General features: G+C 43.5%; 1 protein-coding gene across 1 annotated transcript; it reads right to left on the reverse strand.

Annotated features, from left to right (window-relative positions):
* Positions 1-343: 343 nt before the first annotated feature.
* On the reverse strand, positions 344-17,617 carry LOC125426303 (synaptotagmin-1-like). Its single transcript, XM_048484562.1, has 8 exons — positions 17,481-17,617; positions 17,040-17,177; positions 15,028-15,170; positions 11,568-11,683; positions 8,119-8,502; positions 4,082-4,201; positions 2,479-2,590; positions 344-765 (listed from the first exon to the last, which is right to left on the reverse strand). The coding sequence occupies exons 1-8, from the start codon at positions 17,615-17,617 to the stop codon at positions 464-466; spliced, it is 1,452 nt and encodes a 483-aa protein (XP_048340519.1). The 3' UTR covers positions 344-463.
* Between the last annotated feature and the right edge of the window lie 5,365 nt (positions 17,618-22,982).

The raw sequence follows: 22,982 nt of genomic DNA on the forward strand, positions 1-22,982 counted from the left end.
TGGGTATGTTTAGTTTGGCGAAGAGAAGGTTAAGAGGTAACATGATAGCCATGTTTAGATATTTGAAGGAATGTCATGTTGGTGAGGGAGCAAGCTTGTTTTCTGCTGGTCCAGAGACTAGGACCAGGAGTAGTGGGTTCAAGGTGAAGGAAAAGAGATTCCACCTAAACATCAGGAAAAGCTTCCTGACAGTCAGGGCTGTTCGACAGTGGAAGGCACTACCTCGGAGTGTGGTAGAGTCTCCTTCTTCGGAGATTTTTAAAGAGAGGCTAGATGACCATCTGTCAGGAATGCTTTGATTGTCCTGCATTGCAGGGGGTTGGACTAGATGGCCCTTGGGGTCTCTTCCAACTCTATGATTCCATGGCCCCTGCTTGAGAACTTCTGATCTGAAAACTGAAGCAGTTTCTTCTAGTAGGCAGGAAAGTTTATGAGTCAGTTCTTCTCACAGCAAAATCTTCGTTTAAATGAGCAGAGGATGCCACTTAGCTATGGGATGCTGGATAGACTGCATCTTGCAGTCCTGGTGATAATTCACTTCACCAGGTCCTGTTTTCCCCACAGCAGCCTGTCCAACAAGCTGCATGCCACTTGAATGCATCTTGTAAATGGAGATAAAGACAGCACAGTCCCAGACTAGAGGCTCAGGAAGGTGGAAGAGGAAAGTCTCATTGAAAACTGTAACTGATGTGAGAGACTTGGGTTTAGATTTCTGGTGCTTTTGCTTATGAAGATTCCAGAAGACATCAATTCTTGCGTATATTTCTGGAACAGAGAAAACATCAGGAGAATATCAACATGAGTCTATGAAACACCTAAAATTCTTGTCCCAAGATTGCAACAGATAAGAACATAAGAACAAGCCAGCTGGATCAGACCAAAGTCCATCTAGTCCAGCTCTCTGTTACTCACAGTGGCCCACCAGGTGCCTTTGGGAGCTCACATGTAGGATGTGAACGCAATGGCCTTCTGCGGCTGTTGCTCCCGATCACCTGGTCTGTTAAGGCATTTGTAATCTCAGATCAAAGAGGATCCTTGGGATTGGGCAGAAATTTAATAAAAATATTCTGTATATGTATTGTCGAAGGCTTTCATGGCCAGAATGACTAGGATGCTGTGAATTTTTCGAGTTGTATGCCGTGTTCCAGTAGTATTTTCTCCTGATGTTTCATCACTCAGTGATACAAAAACCACTACTGTTTCTGCTGGCAAAAGTGGAGTGGGAGGGGAAATTGGAAGCCCTTCTTTCCTTTGCAGTACTGAGTGAACAAGCACTTTTTAAGCTGAGTTCTCCTGATGTACATCTGACTACAAGTCCAATCTTGCACCTTTGACCCAAAATGTGTCAGGTATATCATGTAGCATGGCCCTCTGTGACCGGCCAGTATAAGAAAGAAAAGTTAGGAGAATTTTAAAAAAGAATCACAGTTTTCATGTAAATCAGAAAGCAAGTGTCTAGATATAATGGATATAAAAAGAAGCCTGGAGATGTGCAGACTTGGTGACTGCTGAAGACTCAGAGATCAAAGTTGGGTTTCTACTTCAGCCCCCTTTCCTTCCCTGTAATTTTTTTCTGGTCCCCTGCACACTTCTATCCTCCTTTGACAATATCATTTTCCAAGTGCTGCTCCAGAGGTATAGGGTGAGAAAATTGCGCCTGGGGCAAAATGGCACCTGGGTGCCCACCCACCCCTCCCCCTTACCTTTTTCTGCCGGCAAAGCAGCCACTGAAAAAAAAGCTTTTTCAGCCCGCTGCTTTGTTGGCTGAAGAAGCAGCCTGGCTGGGGGAGGGGGGAAGGAGGAAGGGGTTTGGCCTCCTGTTGCGCCACCAAGGCTCAGCGAATTCCAGGAAGGAGGAGGGACAACCACCCTGCATCCCCCTCCCACTCCCACTTATGTTTTTCTGCCAGCAAAGCAGCCAATGGAAAAAAAGCTTTTTCAGCCGGCTACACTGCCACCTGAAGAAGCAGCCTAGCTGAGGCAGCGGGGAGGAGTTGGGCCTCCTGTCATGCCAAGGCCCAGCAAATTCCAGGAAGGAGGAGGGACATGACTATGTCTCGGCGTGTCATGCACACATTGCGCCGAGGCCCAGCCATGCCCCTCCTCCTTTCCAGAAGTGTGTTTGTGTGTGTGTGTGTGGGGGGGTGATTTTTGCACCCCCTGTGACTCCCATGGGGCCACTTGGGGTGTTTGTCCCCAGGTGACCCCGTGGCATCTACACCACTGTCCTGCCCTTCACATTACTACTGCCCAAGGTCTGCTGAATTTTAATCTAGCTCTGATGATGCAAAAGTCCATTCAAATCTGGCAATAATATCTGCAAACAACATATTATTTATTTATTTATTTATTTCTACACTGACCATTCTCAGCTAAGTTCTCCTCTACTATAAGCAAGTTATATGTCCAAAGATGATCACAGGCAAGATAGCAAGTTAGAATAGACATATTAGCCAACAAAAAGAAAGAGATATTTACGTTTATCTGGACTATTGTACATGGAGGCAGTTTTAACCTTTAGCAGCCCAACTTCTATCTTCTGAGAGAGAGGAAGACACTTCAATGACACAAGTACCTCTCCAACAATGTCCTATGAAGGGATAAATACATACAGTAAACACCTCTGGAGATGAAGTGGCTTCATTGCAGTAGGCACCCCGTTTATCCCTCAGTAGTTCCTTTCTCTTCCCCTTCTTGGGTTGCTTGTTCCTGTAGAAAACAGCGGCTTTCAAACGTTCTGCCTTCAGGTAATCGCACACTTAGAAATGAATCCCTGTGTCACTGTCATGGAACTCCTAAACCTCTGTACTTGGATGACTATTGGGTTCACCCCCGGGGTGCTTTTTTGGACTTACTGTCCCAGGTGACAGAACTAACACTCCAAATGGGACAATAATCCACTGTCCTTGATTCAGAATTAGGCCAGGGAATCCTCTGTGAACCAAGGTTATGTGCTTAGTGGCTGCACATTGCAGAGGAAGACTGGAAGTGAGCAAACAAGCAGCTTTCAGGAAATTTGCACTTTGTGAGATTGGTAATGAAGACTGACTAAGCATGTTTCTCTATTAGTGGGGAAAGTGGACAGGAACGGGCAAGAATGGTGTTCCAACAAAAATATTATAGCATATTGAAAAGACGAAGCTTGGAATTTTCTGTATAATCTTACAAACATGTGGCTAAAACGTATGGATAGCTTTCATCACAATGCCCTTTAAAAAACACAAAGATCATTTTCGTTTCAGAGTAAACAGTTACCCAAGGGTGTACTCAGTATTCCCATTCCTCCATTAAGTATTCAATTGTTATGGTGTTACCTTCCACTTCCTTGAACATGTTGAGAGACTCCCTGAAAGTGTAGCAGGATTGATTGTGTTGATTGTCTCAAATTGTGAAAGGCCTCCTATGTTCTAGGCACACAAAATGGCAGCAGAAGTATATTTCTCTGTTTATTCCCTGTGGATACTGTAAACAATCATGTATATCACTACAGAAGAATGACTGGGAGACCAGAGATCATAGCTTTGGATGTTCACTTGAACACTGTTAGGTGGGAGAGAAGTTAAGGATGGATAGTTATCCACAGGCCTAAAACATTTAGGCATAGCTGAGTTAATTCTTTTCCCTATAGCTGTCAAGCCTTCCCAGTTATTAACATAGTATCATGATACGGCCTAGATTAATTAGAGTGTTGAGGATCACTTTGCATAAGCTATTCTTAGCACACACTTTTACCACTGGGAGTGACAGAAGGGAGTACTTAAGAGGCTGGATATTCTGATTCTGTTTAGAACTGTTTCATACACGAGGTTGGGTATCACTTCCTAATAGCTGGATCTCCTGTTTCATTTGAATGATGAAACCAAATGGGGTCACTGAGTGCATGTGGCTTACTACACATGCCAGTGCCATTGACTCACTTGGCAAAGAGAACAGTAGTATGTGTAATAACTCATGTGATCCTGGTAACCCAACACAGAACATAAATCATGTTTCAGCAATTGCAAAAACTCCCCATGTTATTAATCTGGAATAAAAGGTATTCATTAATATAGCTTGGACACAGGGAAGCCACTGTGGTTACCTTTGTTGTTCTGCGCAATTCTTCACAGAATTCCATACTTTGGAAAATCTTTAATGAATTCAAGGCTACCCTCACCTCTCCCAGAGGCATGTGACAGGAATATCTGTCAAAGTGTCTAACCTGTGGAATAACAATAATACGTGTATACATTAAGGTTAACCTCATTATTCTAGTGCTTTGCAAACAGCCTCTCAAGTAATCCTTAATAAAAGCCTGTAAGGTAAAGGTGATGTGTGCTGTCAAGTCACAACCAACTCATGGTTTTCAAGGTAAGAGATCAGCAGAGTTGGTTTGCTATTGTCTTCCTCTGCATTGTAATCCTTCCTTGGTTGTCTCCCATGCAAGCACTATCTGTGGCTGACCCTGCTTAGCTTGTGAACAGTGACACAATTATGATAGTCTGCACTATTAGGACAACTACACCCAGCAAGGTAGGATAGTAGAATTTTTCCAAAGTAGAGAGTAAAGCTGAAAAGGAGGGCTTCCTTCAATTAGATCACAGGCAATGAAATATTTAAATTGAAGACTGCCTCACATTGCTCAAGCTCACAGTATGCAAAATCTAAAATGACAATGGGAGTGGGGAGCATTTTTTGCAGTGTAATTATGTCATCCAGTCCAGTATACACTAGTGCAATTCTCACTCAGAAATGTAGTAAGTTGACTCCTGGGCAGGAGTTTTCCAAGGCAGAAATACATTTTCTAGCAAATATACAGGCTATTCCAGATATTCTGATTTTTTTGGAGAGCTGTTTCATATACGAGGTTGGGTATCACTTCCTAGTAGCTGAATCTCATGCTTCATTTGAATGATGAAAGCAAACAGGCTATCCCAGTTGTTGCTAACCCCTTTGTTGCTATCTAAGCTGTTGCTGAAGGTCTGCACTCAGTGTTGTACACATGATTTCTACAAGAATGTATCTTACATAGTTTCTGCATTTTATCTTGTCCTTTCCTGATGAGCACTCAAGGGGTTTCAGAACTTTTTAGTGATATGATGTAATTTATGCTTCTTTATGCAATATCTGTTATATTGGTATACCAATATAACTTCTTCCAAGGAGCTGAGAATGGTGTTCATGAGTCTCCATTTTATCCTCACAACCATCCCAAGACTGGGAGATAAGGCAGAGAGTGTGTGAAAAATGGCCCCCAAACACCCAGTAAACTTCATTGCAGGGCGGAAATATGAATTCATGACTCCCCAATCCCAATGTGATACTCGTTAGAATTATACAACACTTTCTCTCAATATCTTTCAATAACCAAAGTTTGAGGAGTGCAATGGGCTGTAGAATAAAGGGGAGGCAGGAAAGTTCCATTTTGGAGCCCCAGTTCTGCTCCTGACAATCTGGATCCAATACCAGAAAAGAACTAGGCTGTAAGAAAAATGTTTCAAGCAACTGAGCACAGTAAAGTGCAGCAGAAGGCAGGGTTTGGTTCTCCTCACCCCTATAGTGTACATTTTATAAAACAGACCCCACCACCATGTGAACAAACACACAAATGAATAAATACATGGGAGCCTATGTCATATCTAGTTTGGTCTATAAATCAATTGCAACCCAAGGATCATGTACTAACTTGAAATTACCATCTGAAACCATTACTCCAGTCACATCTAAAGATCAGAAACTCTGTTGTAAGATATCTGGTTTCTCCTGGTGCCCTCTAGTGCACGCAACAACTCTTGCACAAGTTGAACAGTTACATATATGTCTCTTTTGCAGTTTGAAAGTCCCTTTCCATTTTTCTTCCTCATCTCACACTTCCCTTACCAAGACCTGTGCCTCTTCAGGAATGCTTGCCAATTAATTTTTAAATTCCATGTAGTTCAATTACATTTCCCCTTTCTCATAGAGACTAAAGGCAGATACCAAGGCTCTACTGAGAACCACACATCAAATGATAAGAAACGTGTGTGTGTGTGTGTGATATGTCTATGGGCCAAACTACACAGTATGCAGAGAGCCATGACTGGATCTCCTGAGGATTTCTTTTTTTAAGAAAACTGTAGGGGGTTGCTAATTTCATTGGAGTGGCAGTGAGTGATGGGATGTTCTATTCCTTCTGTGCTATTTTCTTGATCCAAATTATACCCCCTTAGCTGCCCCATTAAAGGAAATCCCCAAGGGGTAGTTTTGATCAGGAAAATGGTATGAGGAAAAGAGATTTAAAATATCCCACTCTCCATCTGGTCAGACAGATAAGTTTCCTGTCACTTTCATTAAAACAAAAAAACATTGGAAATCCAAACCTGGATTTTCCACATAATATGCTCTGGCCCTAAGAGTCACAGTTGCTGGAGGGAAAGTGTATTGAGAACACAATTAACCAAAAAGAGGCATGTTATATTAGACCAGCTAAGCATTTCTCCCTAGCCCCACAGGTTCTATTCCTCTCCCCCTATTGCACCTATGCCTTCTAGTGCTTCATTCAGTGGTTGTTGGAACTCTAATCCTGACCACTCTATTTCCTTATGACGCTTTTCATGCAGAAAACTAGAGAGGGTGGCCTACCTCAAAATTTTATTCTGTAACACTAACATTGATCACGGATTGCCTTAAAAGGGGCTGTGATGAACTGGAAGTAGAAACCAGTTCATGACACGGGAAGGCGACTCCCATTTGCAATGAACTTGTTTGCCCTCAAGGATGGCTAAACTTCCCTAGACTACCTTTGGTTCCTTCCATACAGACAGCTACCACTACCGGTAGCAGGACTCTTTTTTTGTTTCCCCAAAGGGGATCTGCACACTTCTGGATTAAAAAAGAGGGAATGGCTGCCTTGTGGCTGAAAACACCCCCCTCTCCAAGTAACTGAGAAAAACTCTCCTTTTTATATCCACATGGCCAAGATTGTGAATGGCTTGAGAATATTAAAGGACTATTCTCCTCACAAAGTTAACTGAAAAGGCTTGAGAATATTAAAGTACTATTCTCCTCACAAATTTTTGAAAAGGTAACCAAAGTAGGCAGGTTTTATTCTGACAAACATTCATTTTGGAAACTTTATAACATATCCTTCCCCCCCCCCCCGCCCCCACAATGCAGCAGAACTCATATCAATGTAACCAAAACACAAGAGAAACAACCAATACAGTGGGTTCTTCACTAACCCTGCTATCTTAAAACCCCTGATCTTCACCCAGTTCATCAGATTCCCCTGAGCCAGCAGAGCAACTGCCAACTGTCTGAACTATTGTGCACCATTGTAACATCTTGCATGGCCTAAAAGTAATTGTAAAAGAAGAGGATCCTTAGGTGGTATATTTTTGAGGGAATTGGGGGTGGGGTGGAGATGAGAGGTCTTCTTCCAGGCACATCAAGTCCCTGTGAGTTAACTGTGAGTCAACACCAGTAGGTTGACCCCAATAACCCCATTTGTTTTCACTGCATATGGGGCCAAACACAAGGCCAAGGCACAAAAAACAGACTCTGCTACCATCCTCCAAGAGGCATCAGCATGAAATTCGCTCATATCATTACCCCCTTCTTTTTAAGGGAGGCTGGTTTTAGTACTAAAGCTCTGAACTAGGAGGATAGAAATCTTCCATGTAAATATACTCTTGCCATTGTTCTACAGTATTATAGAATTACTTTACCCATCAGGACTCGGTCCAGACATCATAAATCTCAGTTTATTTTGACAAGCCCAATCCTCCTCCCATGGTAAGCCAGAAGACTGTCTGTCTGTCTTCAAGCTAACTGCAGCTAATAATGAGTAACTGAAATTGATTTACCTCCTAGTAATAGGCATTTTAACTAGGATTAAACTATGATCAAGGATCCCAGGTACTGGAAAAGAAACAAAATCTGTTAGCACATTTAGACACCCTTGAAGTCAGATTGAATTTTTCCATCTTGGTACACTGCACAAGAGATGGAGGGTGTCCTCACATCTGGCAGTTCACTAGGGTCATGCCCATTGTCCACACTTGCGCATACTGTCTGAACTGAGCCTAGAATACTAAGTTGGAAACTTTCACCACAGTTTTTAAAAAGACAGACAGACAGACAGACAGACCACACTCCTACCTCTAACTTGATGCTGCTCTTTGCCAGATCAGCCTCTTGCAGGGTGCAAACAAACTGGTCACCAAAAGCAGGGCTGGAGCAGTTCTTCACCACCTGGGTTTGCCATTCATGGATAATGTTCTGAAGGCCAGGGAGCTGGCAGGACACACAGCTCAGCAACTTGACCTGAATGAAAATGTTCGTGCAGCCTTGGCTAGGAAGGCCCAGTGCCCCTGTGATCATCAAGAGCAGCTCCAAGCGTTTTTTGTTGTACAGAAGCGAGAACCTCAACTTGCCCTGGATTCGGTCAGGAATATCCACATCACCGCCCATGTTATCACTACGAGCTGAGGATGGTGATAGGACAATGCCAAATTTCTTAAGCTCCTTTTGGATTTTTTGGTTCTGGAAGAAAGAAGAAAGATGTGCTCTTAAATGGACTTTCCACTCCCCAAAATTACCCATCCCCAAGTGGAATAAATTAAGAAATATGAATATAATGTCCAATGCAGTTTCAGAACTTCAAATGCCTCTTTTTAGTTTAGTACAAGGCAGGATGAGTTTTATACATCATACAATACAACCACGTGTCCTTTGAAAAGAAAAAACAACTAGTAGACATTTTTCCTATGGTAATAATATGCTTTTTTAAAAAAAATCTATTATTCTTTAAAGAACAGGCAGTTTATTTTACAGTATTCGGGAGCACATCTTCAAGACTTCCTTTTCAAAAAGGAGCAGACAGGTTTCTGCACCTCTCATATAGTTTCCAACTGCCTGGAGGAAAAAATATATCGTGGCCCCTAACAGAAACATATCAGGACACTGATTATAACCCTGTCATGAAAAGCTATTTGAGGGACATTTTTTTCAAGACTGTTGGCAAATCTAATCCATAATAAGATCATCTCCATCCATCTTCTCCATTTTGTTTTTACAGTTATCATGCTAGTGATGTAGGACTGACATCAGCACATGTTCAGTATAGTGTATGGAGAACTCAAGCCTTTAGGAAAATGCCAAGAAACACCGAAATGAGAGAAAGGAAAGACAGTAAATCACCCCGAGTAATTCTCTTGGGTATTAAAACCTAATGAAAATATCTGGCCTACATGATATCACTCGTGGAGGATACTTTACACTTCTGATCTGGGAGCAATATGACCAGAGCAGTATCAGATTCCCCGTTCAGACAATAATTCACTTGATTGGTTCAAGGCTTTTATTGAAGACATGTCAGGAACATAGAAAGAGAGTTCTGGTGAAAAGCATGCCAGACTCTTGATAATATGAGTGTAAGATCCCCACCACCACATGAGAAGCAAACAGTTCACATTGTCTGGCCTGGAGTCTCTTCCTAGCCACAGAACTCCAAGGCCGCAGCCAGAAGTGATACCACTGCACCTGATAAGTGAAAGCAAATCCCCGCCCCCCACAGCCCCATCATGACAACAGTGAAGTAAACTAAGGTACAGCTAGAAGCTCTGATTACGGAGCACAGCTTTGAACATCCACTGTTTCACACTGGAAGTCACTGGTATGACCAGAAGTATTTGACAACAGCATAATACTGAAACCAAGAAAAACTCTGAGGTCTGGCTATTAGATTGTAGCTCAGTGGCAAAGTATATGCTTGGCATGTGAAGGTCCAAGGTTCAATCTGCAGCATCTCTAGGGGAAAAGACCAGTAGCAGATGTTGTGAAAGACCTCCACCAGAGACTCTGGAGAGCCACTACCAGTCTGAGTAAATAGCACTGACCTCAATGCAGTGGCAGAGCGCCAAGGGGGCAGGAGTGTGTGTCATGCACCAGGCACATGCCTGGGGTGGAAAATCGCCCCTCACAGCCCCCCGCGGTGCCCCCTTCCCCCTTCCCACACTTACCTAAGTTCCTTTTCTTTTTTTAGTACTTTTTGAGGCTGAAAAAAACAGCCTATTTACAGTTCAGGCTAAAAACTGCCTGAGGAACTACAGTTCCCAGGAGACCTCAGGGGTCACAAGGTTTCCTGGGAAGTATAGTTTGTCAGGCAGTTTTTTTCCTGAACTGTGAAGAGGCCACTTTTTTCAGCCTCAAAAAGTACTAGAAATAGAAAAGGAACGTAGGTAAGTGTGGGAAGGGGGGCGGTGTGTGTGTGTGCCACGGGAGGGCGCCGCGGGGGGTGGGAGGGAGCTGCGGGGGTGGGGGGAAGCCACGGGGGGCGCTGTGGGGGGGCCATGGGGGGTGGAAAAAACACTGCGCACCTGGCGCAGTTTGGCCCAGCTTCACCTCTGCCTCAATGGATCATGAGTTTGATTCAGTACAAAGCAGCTTTATGTGTTCTTGTGCTACATTCAACTATCAGAAAACAGGCTATGGGCCAAGGAGTCTCATTGTCCACAAAATCAAGTAGGATCTGGTTAGATTTAAAATGGAGAACAATAAATGGCTGACAGACTACTGCTCCAAGTACAATATTATGAAGCTAAGGAAGTTTTCACAGTAGTTAGATGAAAGTTTCTCCGAGCTCCTCAGAAGATGCGCAAGATGTGTGTACAATAAATGAATGTACAACCTTAATTTTTAGAAAACTGAATGGCTCTTTCCCATGTATTGATGTTTAGTTTAGTTTATTCAATTTATATCCCGCCCTCCTCCGAAGACCTCAGGATACAGCCCTGGATACAGATGTTCAGAAGCATCTTGAAGCAGGATTCATTGCATTTTCTCTCCCCCCCCCCCCCAAGCCCTGTTTCTCCTCCTTTTCACAATACATTCATAATGCATTTGATGGAGGTACTTATTAACTTCCAAATGGGTGGGACATAAACATTAATTACAATGCTAATTCATCACTTTAATTTTATTCAAATAAAAACTTATTTCCAAAGAGCAGAAATAATATGCAGTTATTGGGTTGCAAGAGCTGCACAAACTGTGCTGGTAATAGCTGCCAAATAGTATAACCAATTTCCCATGAGTTGCTATCACATTTTTGTGCAATTTAAGCCATGACTGTTTTGGCTCCTAGATCTTAACATATTTCTTTTTACCTTTTCAGACAAAGCCACTTATGACCCATGGGCATCCTGGGGCTTAGCTGTTATTTTTATACAAACTACTTTCTCCCATGTTTAGTTCTTCCCTGCACTTCTAAATCACTGCAGTGTGCTATTTAAAATGTTTGGAAGCTTCCAAAAGAACTGCACTTTTACCCCTTTTTTGGCAGCACATTCTTTTCCAGCTTTTTTTTTAGCTCTAAGATTAGTGCTACAGCACTACAGCACTAAGAACTGCAAAAAAGAGTTTAAAAAGAATATGCTACTAAAAAGGCAGGGGGTGGGGGGGGAGCACAGCAATTTTTGAAATGGCCAGAGTGCTACAGATTGAAATGAGCTGTATGAAACACCCATCCCTCTATCACTTTTCTGAGTCAGGCCAACAACAGATAACATCCAGTTTAGAATGGTAATCCCTGGAAATAGCGTACTTACCTTGAGACTATAATATGGATGTTGGGCAGTGTCATGGAAAGATGATGGTAAACTTTCCCCTAAAAAGCCATTCTCTTGTGTTATCCCATTGCAAGCTTCATTGGCATATTTTCTTTCTGTAAGAACAAAAAAAAACTGAATCAGATGCATACCTGCCAGAGGAACATGTGGGGTCACATGTCCCCAGGCGCCACCTATTTAATCACATGGGGGGGGGGTGTAAAATAACCCATACATCCCTCCAATGGAGAGGCACCCCCACCCAGTACTCCCCCTCCACTGGCCATAGTGAACCCCTCCAGGCTCTCCCAGCCCACTGCAACCTTCGTTGGGGCACCCTTTAGGAGCGGCAGCAGTAGCAGGATTGGCTGCACTCCTCTCTTGGGCCAGCTGACCAGCGACCCCGCGCTTGGAAACCAGAGGGCAGCTGGTCGCAAAACTTCCTCGTCAGGTAGCTGTCAACAGTCCGAGCCCAGCCAAGCCTTTGATGCTCACCACTGCCTCCACTGCGCCTGCCTTGTCTGTGGGCTCTGTTGCTGCCGGGAGGTGCCCCTTGGCCCAGCTCCACTGGACCTGCCCAGGACCGCCACTGCCCTCCTCTGCCAGGCTGCGTGCAGCTGGTTTGCAGGTAGCTGTAGGGCAGGTGGCGCTGGAAGTCTGCACAGATCTTGTTGGCAGCGCAGTGCAGGGAGTTGGGGCAGCAGGAGCACAAACAGGCTCAGAGACTCGCGTCTGGGGCTGGGGAAGCCATGAGGGAGATCTCCAGGCACCCCTGAGGGGCTGGCAACCCACTGCAAAGGTGGGGGCTCCCTCCAGGGCCCACAAGGAGAGCAGAAGGCAAGGCTTGCATGGCAGCGGGGAGGGAGGGTGGAAAATCTAGGGAAAATGGAACGGGAGTTGGAAAACTCAGATTTTGCCCTGGGCTTCATTTTAGCTAGATGCACCTCTGCACTGAATATACATCATCCGAAAAAGATTCTATTAGCATCACAGTTGGAGTTAAACCCCACCCCCCAGAATTTACTTTTGATGAACTGGTGGGTACATTAGGCAGTTTCTCCGTACAGGTTTATGAAGTTATAATGAACTGATACACTTCCCCAAGATTTTGGACTAATGCATTATACAGTAAAATAGCAGCTTATGCAATGGACACAATGCAGCCTCCAGGCATACATCAGCAACTGTATATCCTGACCCTTCGCTGTATTTTCACGCACCTATAGTTTCAGTGCTCACTGGCTACCCCTTTCACTCCTATACAGAAAGCAACTGAAAGGACCAAAGTGAAAGGTGATGCTGTTCATCTGAGACATGTGCATAGGCCCACATAACTCACTAGCCCTGTTAACAAGTAACAGTGCTCATACAATTTGTGTAGTGTCCATTTGATTTTTCTTTACAAGTGCAGTGAGAATCCCCTTTATACTTACTCCAGAAGCAGTATGTCCAAGCTTTAAAGCAGTTTCAAAGTGCTACATGATCCTGAGGAAATTACTAGTATGGGATTCCAGGTTACTTTTAATATATTAAATGTTTATTTATATCTGTCTATAGCTTAAAGGTTTAAAAAATAATTTACAATAAATAAAACAGAGACAACAACTTCTGCTGAGGTGACTGTCACTTTACATCAGTCCACTCTCTCACTCCTTTATATCATTTGAGACCCTATTAGGATTTGACTCCCAATTCCCATCTCTCAATGTTTCTACACACTCTGACTCAGTTTAGCTTAGACTGACTCCCTGTCAGTCTGCAACACAGACTTCTGTCTCTCTCCCAAGTTTGATACACTCTCCCTGACTCTTACCCTAGTTCAGACTCTCCACAGTCACTCTCTGGTGTCAACCAATCATCTCGCTCTCTCATCCCCCTTTCAGATCCCCTTTCCTCTACAACTTACCTCTCATTTTAAAGAGACACTCACAACATTTTAAATCGTTACAATAGAGCTCTGAAGCAATCAAGGGTTTTGCTAACAACTGAGGAAAGGTAAGTGCTAACTTAATTTCTTTTGCAATAACCAGTTCACCTTAATGGGAGGAAGGAAGTCACCTTCCATAGTTGTAATGGGGTGTTTATCTAGGGAGATTATGACTCTAGACTAACAGGGCCCACCTACAAAGTCTTACAAAATGGCTTGTAAAACTAAAACTGCAGCAATAAAGTATTCTAAGAAAAGAACGTTCAATGTTACTGAAGGGCAATAAGGAAATGTACAAGTCAATCACTATTACTATTAACTTATCAAATCAACATCAGGCAGGCAGAAAATCCATATTTTTGTTTGCATTGTCATTTGGAATCATGGAGGGTATTACATCAGCGGAATAAATTGAAGGGGGTTAAGTGGTAGAGGCAAAGAAAGACACCAAGCATACAGTTCTTCTGTGGCTTGTTTGATGGGTGGTAGATAATAGTGGCAGATGGCAGGAGAGGAAATGGTTCAAATAGACCAGGGGCTCCACGAGCCGAGCCACTGTGGCTCCACGAGCTGAGCCGCTGGCCCCATCCTTGCCCGCCCTGCTGCCTGCAGGGCGGGCGCATCCATGCGCTTCTCAGAATGAGCAGAGTAAAAGGTAAAAAAAACCCCTATATATATATAGTGTTATCTATTTTAAATGTCAAAAATTATTTGCGGCTCCAAGTGTTTTCTTTTCCCGTGGAAAACGGGTCCAAATGGCTCTTTGAGTGTTAAAGGTTCCCTACCCCTGAAATAGACAGAGAAAACCAATTTCACTATAAGCAGCTCTTGACTAAAGTCTCCAAAAGACTTTTTCACAACAGATTGGAAGAACAGTAAATGAATTTTATTCATGCATAAATATATAATAAATAACTCAAATTGACAAGAATAAAATTCACCCAGTTAGTAAAATAATACCTATATTAATGTATTGTCGAAGGCTTTCACGGCCGGAATCACTTGGGTGCTGTGTGGTTTCTGGGCTGTATGGCTGTGTTCTAGCAGCATTCTCTCCTGACGTTTGCCTGCATCTGTGGCTGGCATCTTCAGAGTATGGGATTCTCAGGAGAGAATGCTGCTAGAACACAGCCATACAGCCCGGAAACCACACAGCACCCAAATACCTATATTATCAGAACCAGGACTTACAATTAAGGCAGGTTGATGGAGAACTACCTCAAGACAGCAGATTTTAGGCTCCCCCGATAGAAGAGTGAATTGTATATTGTTTAGTTTATTATTATGTCTGACCACTGGAGAGGCGGAATAATATTTCCTGCAAAACACTTTGTGAAATTACAAGCTCAGGTCTGAGTTCTTAGAAGCTATGCTGGAGGTATGCCTGATTGCTTTGAGAACCAACACACAGTACAAGGCAACTAAGTGATCTGTAAGCTATTACAAGCTCTTTGAGACTGAGTAACAGCTGTGGAATTGGGCTTAGTCTTTGATATAACTATTAAAACACATACAAGATTCTCTGAAAGTTACCTTTTCCAGCTTTGCTGAGTTTCTGGCACTCACAGAGTTGACAGGTTAAAATGATGAGTGCCACCAATAGCAGAAGGATGGACAGGGCCAAAACACCATATTTCCACAAATCAGCAAAATAGTCAAATGAATCTAGCTGAGCACTTTCAAAGCAAAGCATTCTGGGCCTTGCTTATATCTTCTCACCTGTGGAAACACAAGTCGCATCCAAATTACTAGTGACCCAGATGTAGATCCTGGGTATCTACTTTGCATTAGAAGAGTACATGCACCAAAACCATGTGTAAAGACAAGGATTTGTCTAAGTAAGGGTAAATTAATGTAACTTACATGACTTGGGCAAGCTTTGTGATATTTCTTTTCTTTTTGCTCTTATGACTACAGTCTTGAGCACTAACAATCCTGGCAACAAAACTGTAGAGAATTATTATTATTATTATAAATAAACCTATAGCAACTAATGCATCAAGTTACTCAGATCTAACCATTAGATCTGATTACATAGAGAGAAAAAACTTGTCAACTGCCACAGTGCTATTATGATCACTTCCAAATAAGAGAGCCTGCAGCTTACCATGGACCAGAAGGCTAGCCAGATCCTTCAAAAGGAGGGAGACAAACTTGGTTCTATGAATAAGAAATTTTGGACAGTCCAATAGACAATGGGGCACAGTGTCAAGGCTCCTGTCTCACAACTACAAAGTCTGTCAGCAAATGGAATCCTCCCAAAGCAGCCAGGGCTGCAAGTCTTAATTCACTGCATCTAATTCCCAAAAGCCACATACCTTAGCCTGTGCGCAAGCCATACTTGCAGTCAAGCAAACAGTTGCAGGCAGTGCATGAGGTTTCAAGTCTTTATGGTACACAGAGTTTATGAGTTGATGTGCCTCTATTCCACATGCCACGTTGCACCTTCTACTGTGCATATACTCATTCCCATATTTCAAGTTGCCCTCTAAAGCACTGAATTACATACATTAGCTTGTCAACCTATATAATCATAGTGAAGCAAACATTTACATCATGTTTTGCACATCAGTGGACACTGTTCTTTTGCCATTTTTTTACATTCATTTCCCTCTGTAGATGAAAAATGTTGTATGTGAAACTACTCCACATTCAATACAAAAACAAACAAACTTGGCAACCACATGAGAGAAAGGAAAGGTCAACCTAGATGCAAGCCTTTGGACAGGGATGTGGTCACTTCCAAATTTTGAAAGCTGCCTTGCATCCCACAAAAAGCTTCTAAAGCTCCATCTGTACGCTGATTATCACTCTCAAGACCACACAATCCCTTTCTGCTACTTTAAAATCATACCTTTTCGGAAAGTTTTCTTCAAAAGGGATCCCATGGAGCTCTCAGCAAAGAAAGCAGTGCAAAACTACCAGTCCAGTGAGGACTGGCACACTGCACTAGAAAAACAAGTTCTGCCTCATACAGCAAGAGTAGAGGATGTCATTTATTTGGATCCATCTTGCAAAGCTGAATAAATAGATCTTTATCTACTTTTCCTACAGCAAAATGCATGTGTCCAATACTCCAGAGCACCCAATACTCCAAAGAACTCTCTGCACGGAGAGCACTTTCAAATCACAGAATTATCTGATACCCTCTTAGTAAGTGTGGTGCATTTTTGGTCCTGATTTTATGCCCAACATTTATTGTTTGACTAATGTGAAGAAAACTTTTCGCACACATGGTTTGTTCTGGATTAAATATTTGTGATTGTCACAGTTTCTGCTTGTTGTTCGCACATACTAGCTCTGGAATGCAGTTCGACCCCTATTCTGTCGCCCATTTGAGGCGTCGCCTCACATTTTTCCTGTCGCTCGATGCTTCTGCAACTTTTTCAGATAAAACGGTTTCCCTCCACATTTCTGCCCCTATGTGCGAAATGTCATGCCACGCCACTGAGCAGGTTTTAAGAATCATGCCCCCACGGTGATGCAATTTCTCCCAGCCAATCGGGAGGAGCAAGGAATTTGCCAGTTGCACGCACAGATTTTACTGTTCCGTTTCCATCTCACTCGCCTCCCGCCTCTCTTCACGCTTGGTCAGGTCAAGAAAACGAGATCTCTGTGCAATGGTGCCATGAGACTGTGAGATAACGCTTAATCGGTAGCTCATTGGCTGCTGTACGTCCACACTCAAAGAGATCAAATGGATGGGCCAAACAACTCAGCCGTCAACTCAGACAAAGCTCTTGGGAGGGGTGTGTCATGGCAGAACGACGAGACGAGGGATCTGATTGCAGTCTGGGGGAGGAGGAAGTACAGCGCTCCCTAAAGTCCAGCTACAGAAACGTAGATGTTTTTGAGAAGGTGGTGGCAGAGATGCGCCTCAGGGGGCACAAGAGAACTGCCCTTGAGTGTAGGACAAAAGCAAAAACTTTAAAACGTGACTTCAGCCCAACACGACTTCCAGTAATGTTCCTCGGACCATGCCTTACTTTGAAGAGCTGGAGCAGATATTGGGAGACAGAAGCGTTAACCCGCTGCACCATCTCAGAGCGACGGAATGTGTAGTGGGCGCTTCTGCCGACGCTGTGTCGAGGGACAGCGCCTTGGCACACTCAACACGAGACATCTCGAGGTAACGTCAGCCAATGGGAAGATTGGCGTGTTGTCATCTCGTGGCCATGTCACAGCGTGACAACGTGATGATGGGGCCAAACATCACAAACGTCACACCCAGGAACGGCCAAGCAGCCAATCAGAAACTATCGGGGTTTCTGGATTCAGATGCAGTTCCAGAACAACCGGCCGAAGTGCGAATGATGTCGAGTGACGAACCGGCAACAAAAAGGTCGCGATGTCAATGCGCGTTGCAGTAATTCCAGAGCAAACCTTGTGTGTGAAAAGGGCCATTGTTGCCTGGTTCTACAAGTGGGACACCATGAAGCTGCAGTTAAATCTCATGTTCACTGCAGGGATAGATTCTGGAAATTTTCCAGAAATTTAAGTAAAATATTATCCGGGGTCTGATTAAACATGTAGGAATTCAACTATGAATGTGCACAACAGGGAATAATATGTAATGAGCATGGAAAGAGACACATGCCTCTACTGAAACATCATCACAACTACTCTTAAGCACTTTTAGTGGACAGATGAATCTGTCTCAGCCCACTCTATTAGGAAGGAAGATATATTGGGTATAACTAGTTAAGAAGCTCTTCTGAAAAACTATTTGTAAATTTTGTATTTGTAAATCAGGCCTAGTAATTACTTTTAAAGGAAAGTGAATTTTCAGGGAAGGCAGACAAACCATGACAAAATCCTCAGAATGGCAAAATAAACTCTGGTGGAATGTAATTCTTCTTTGCCTTGCTTTTCCTTTAACTTAGGCTAGGGGTCCCCAAACTACGGCCCGGGGGCCAAAAGGGGCCCCCTGAAGGCATTTATCCAGCCCGCCAGGCATGGTGGCGATGGCTCCATTCATGTGCAGTGGGGGCTCGAGGGAGAGGAGGAACCGGCCCCAACGGCTGTTGATTGCAATTACATGATGGCACCCCCAAATCTCCATGAATTTTCTGACCCAGAGTTGGAAACCTTACATGTGGCAACGCCTGCTCCGCCCTTCCCTCCCAGCTACTCCATGTGTTGCTCTCAGGCTTTCTGTTCCGCCTCACTCCCATTGTCATCAGCCAGGCTGGCGAATCGCTCGCTGGCTGCTAGGGAGGAAAGAACCCAGGAAGATACCTGATCCTGGGTTAGATGGAATGCTTCATTGCGAAGGGTCTGCTTTTTTTTTTTTTTTACGGGGGAAGGGTTGCCACAGCCTCCCCAACAATATTTGGAGCCCACCCTGTACTTGACATACTTTGGTCACTGCTCTAAAAATAGACCATGACAGAAAGGCTGAAAGGTGAAATCAAACATTTTACAATCATTTGTGCATAGGAATTTGTTCATAGTTTTTTTTTAGTCCGGCCCTCCAACAGTCTGAGGGACAGTGAACTGGCCCCCTGTTTAAAAAGTTTGGGGACCCCTGACTTAGGCTGAGTTTGCACATTAAAAATGCCCATTGTTGGCACGGGGAATGCCCCAGTGCAATGGGGAGTTCCCCACAGCTCCTGGTGCTGCAGCATGTCTGCCATGCTGTTGCCCCGTGCCGCTCCACAGCAGTGGCTTTGCTCCAGGACTTTCCAGAACCATGAGGTTGAGGACATTTTGGAATGCCCCTCTGTTGCTCCGGTGGCTTCTGCTGCCATGAAAACTCCTCGGCAGCAGAATGAGGCCATTTTTCCTGCCTCCCCACTCTGGTCCGCCCATCCAATGAATGGGTGCCTCCCCCCTCCCACCCATGCAGTGGAATAAAAAACACAGAGAGAGAAGCCTTTCGAAACCTTGCAAAAACCTTGCGAAACCTTGCAGAAAAGCGGCATGTGAAGGTGCTGATAACGGGAGGGCAGTAATTCCCTTGCACATGTAAAGAGTTTAGATGGGGGGGATGTTGGAGTACCGCAATTCCCTTACACATGCAGGGGTTTTAGGCTGGGGGGGCCAGGGCACCGATTCCCAGCACCTGTTTTATGCAGAGTCATTTAAAACTAAATTGGTGAAAGTGAGTGGGGGTAGTGGCGTGGGGGAGAGATTCAGCCAATCAGAATGTGGGAAACGGAGGTTGGCTCAGTTCCACAGCAAAATTCCCACATACAAGCACCTAAAATAGAATAAAATCAAATAAAACCTTTTTAAAGGGATCTCCCAAGTGGTGAGGGCAGAATTAGTAGACACTGGGCAACCGAATATGAGTACCAGCATTTTTTTTTACAAGAAAAAGCACTGGCTAGCACTATTGATTCTGACACAGTTAATGCTTGAAGCTCATTGACAATTACTTAGAAATTCAATCTCTAATCAAACTCAGATTCCCAGTTCACCCCAAAACGGTTTATGCTGAAAGGGAAGTAAAATTTTAATTGTGAACTGAACATGCTAAGGAACAAATTCATGTTCAGATAAATTATACTAGAATGTATACCTTGAATTATACTTGTGGCCAACCAAGTCAGCCAGAACAACTAATGCTCAAATGGATTTAGAGCAGTTTACACACCATTATTGGTTAGAACAGGAGAGCAGCTTGCCCATCAGGTTACTCTGTCCCAGAAAACACAAAGCAGTCATGCCATAATACTGGCTGGCTTGCAAAGCATATGTTGAACCTGAAGAAGCTTGCCAGGAATAGTAAAACAAAGAGGAGAGGGAAGGTTCAGTTCCAAAGGACAGAATCCAGTTGTGTTTGGCCATAGAATTCCCTCGCTTCTGCAGATAACTGAGCAAGTCATAGCCAAAGTGTACCAAAATAGATAATGTGTGCCCCCTTTCTGAGTTTATGGCAACTTAGCACTATGGCAAATGTGAGATCTGGGGATTAAAAGGACATACTTGGATAAATTGGTTCAGGTCTCCTCAGTCCCAGCATTCCTTTTGATCTCCCACAAAGGATTTTTCTATTTCATGCAGAACGAAACTTGGTCTCAGTCCTGTGAGTCACTGTTTCAAGAACTGCTTAAGCAGTCATACAAGTAGGCAAAAACAGCAGTACGTTTTGAAATATAAATATAAATCCACCAGCACAAGAAAATAAAATGGATTTTACCATCCAGCAAAAGGAAAATACTGCTGAAGGCTGGCAGATGTCTCTAGGATGGTTGCTGTATCACATGAATGCAACAGCAAGAATTCTTCTCTTTATTATTCACCAACCGATTTTGCTTCACAGAGAAGAACTTCCCACGTATCTTAAGACACAGAGGTTAGGCTCAGAAGCCATTCCCTCTGGTGCAATGGCCTAGGCAGAGCAGGGGCTTTACTGGTTTAAACCAGCACTTTGATTTGGGTCTGCAAGCCTGAATAAAGTGCATAGGTTATCCAAAGTGAGAGAGCCACATGGTATGACTAGCCCCTATCAGTTGAGCAGTCATCGTTCTCACTAATCATTTTCAAAGGCAGCCCTTCAGAGAGCTGTTGACAATAAGCAGGCCTGAGATTAATATAGGAGAGATCCTCGGGGCCAATTGAACACTGAAGGGATAATGTTGCCAGTTGCCTGATGTTACAGAGAAGCTTCTGATCCTCATGCAAGGTTACTAATATTACCATATGCATGTTCCTTTCCTTTCCCAGAGGGAACCAATTCAGGGGAGAGATTAAAATAATTTAACAACTGGTTCTGCCGAAGTGGTGCGAAGCTGCTGAATCCCACCACTGAACCCATTCCATACAATCCTTCAGATAGTAACAGTGCATTTCCCCCTCCCTTCCAGCTATTTTTCCCCATATACAATAGTAGGGAGGACAGTGTTAAAGAGACAAACTCTTTACTTTGACTAGGGACCTGTGCCTACCCTGGCATATGCCATTCTTTCTTCTTGATAATTTTTCCAGCTTGACTGTAATTAATCAATAGAGGTTTGTTCCATTATATAGGCAACCAGCACAGGATTTGGCCTTATATGATCAAAAAGTCTCTTGTAACCATGCTATCTTCAGGAGTCCTACCTGATGTCTTGGTTTTGTTACAGGATTCATCTAAGATAAGAAATTTGACACAAATTCAAGTCCCTCTCTCCAGAACATTTGTATTGCATTTGGTCATTCGTATTAGTTTGATTCCAGTAAGTCCTTTTGGGAATCAGCATCGTAAATATTCCTCCTACTGGTAGGGTCAAGGCATTCAACAACTAGCCTGCAGCTTGTACCAGAGACTCCCCAATATGCTTTGGAATATGTTACAAGATTATTGAACTGCAGCTTTTGAGAGCAGAGGTGAGTTTTTAGCATTCTGATTTGTGTACATGTACACTCAACAGTGAAGCATACATTAGTCCTAGGAGCAGAACAAGTCTCAGCTACACATTAATGCACTGATATGGATCATAATTTCAGGAATCAAACCGGTTATATTGCATACAGGCTTTTAAAAGAAGTGATGGGCTTCCAGAGGATGTCAGTTTTGTGCACTAAAATAAGGCATTTAAGATGTGCCTCTGCCATCTAGTGGTTAAGTTTATTATATTTTATATTCCACCCCTCCCTTTTTGGACTATCTACAACAGTGATGGCGAACCTTTTCGAGACCGAGTGCCCACATTGCAACCCAAAACCCACTTATTTATCGCAAAGTGCCAACACAGCAATTTAACCTGAATACTGAGGTTTTAGTTTAGAAAAAACAGTTGGGTCCGAGGTGCATGTTACTCAGGAGTAAGCTTGGTGAAGCAATCATGCAACGCTTCGAATGGGTGAATCATGACCCTAGGAGGGTTTACTCAGAAGCAAGCCCCATTGCCAGCAACTGAGTTTACTCCTGGGTAAAGGATCATGCCCAGGCCAGCTTAGGTGTGTGTAAGGGGGTGATTTTCTGCCCCCCCCCCCACATGATGAACTCTGTGCATGCGTGCCCACAGAAAGGGCCCTGAGTGCCACCTCTGGCACCCGTGCCATAGGTTCGCCATCGCTGATCTACAACATTCATAGTTCTCCATACAAGATCTACTGAATCAAAAATCAATCCCCTTTGTTCCAAGTTTTAATAAATAGCCATGCAAAGGTTTTAGCAAGATTCAATTGATACTGTCTTAATCAAAAACTTCCAGGAACTTTTAGGCCATTTATGCACTTGTGGTCTCACGTTGAGCCTTTATTCCCTTCAGGATGGATTCTCAGTTACACATATGTTTCCCACTCTTCTGAACTCACCACAACTCAGATCAGAGAATCTGCAGATTCTGAAACCTCAGAAAGTGCAACTCTTCCTCTCCCTTCACAGAAGGCATTCTGCTTTCTTCAGGTTCTGGCAGCTATTGATAAACTAAATGCTACCAAATCCCCTGGCCCAGATCGCATTCACCCAAGAGTTCTTAAAGAGCTCAAGCATGAAATTGCTGATCTTCTCACTTTAATATGCAACTTATCCCTGAAATCAGGCTCCATCCCTGAAG

The sequence above is a fragment of the Sphaerodactylus townsendi genome, linkage group LG02 (genome assembly GCF_021028975.2).
Source record: "Sphaerodactylus townsendi isolate TG3544 linkage group LG02, MPM_Stown_v2.3, whole genome shotgun sequence".
In the NCBI taxonomy this organism is placed as follows: Eukaryota; Metazoa; Chordata; class Lepidosauria; order Squamata; family Sphaerodactylidae; genus Sphaerodactylus; species Sphaerodactylus townsendi.

What these genes read in the sequence shown, in the direction of transcription:
- LOC125426303 (XM_048484562.1), bottom strand. Translation starts at nt 17,617, where the DNA reads ATGTCTCGTGTTGAGTGTGCCAAGGCGCTGTCCCTCGACACAGCGTCG. An exon ending in ACTCAGCAAAGCTGGAAAAG is followed by an intron (nt 11,684 to 15,027) that starts GTAACTTTCAGA and finishes TTGTTCTTACAG; the next exon opens with AAAGAAAATATGCCAATGAA. An exon ending in AATTGCGCAGAACAACAAAG is followed by an intron (nt 2,591 to 4,081) that starts GTAACCACAGTG and finishes ATCCCTTCATAG; the next exon opens with GACATTGTTGGAGAGGTACT.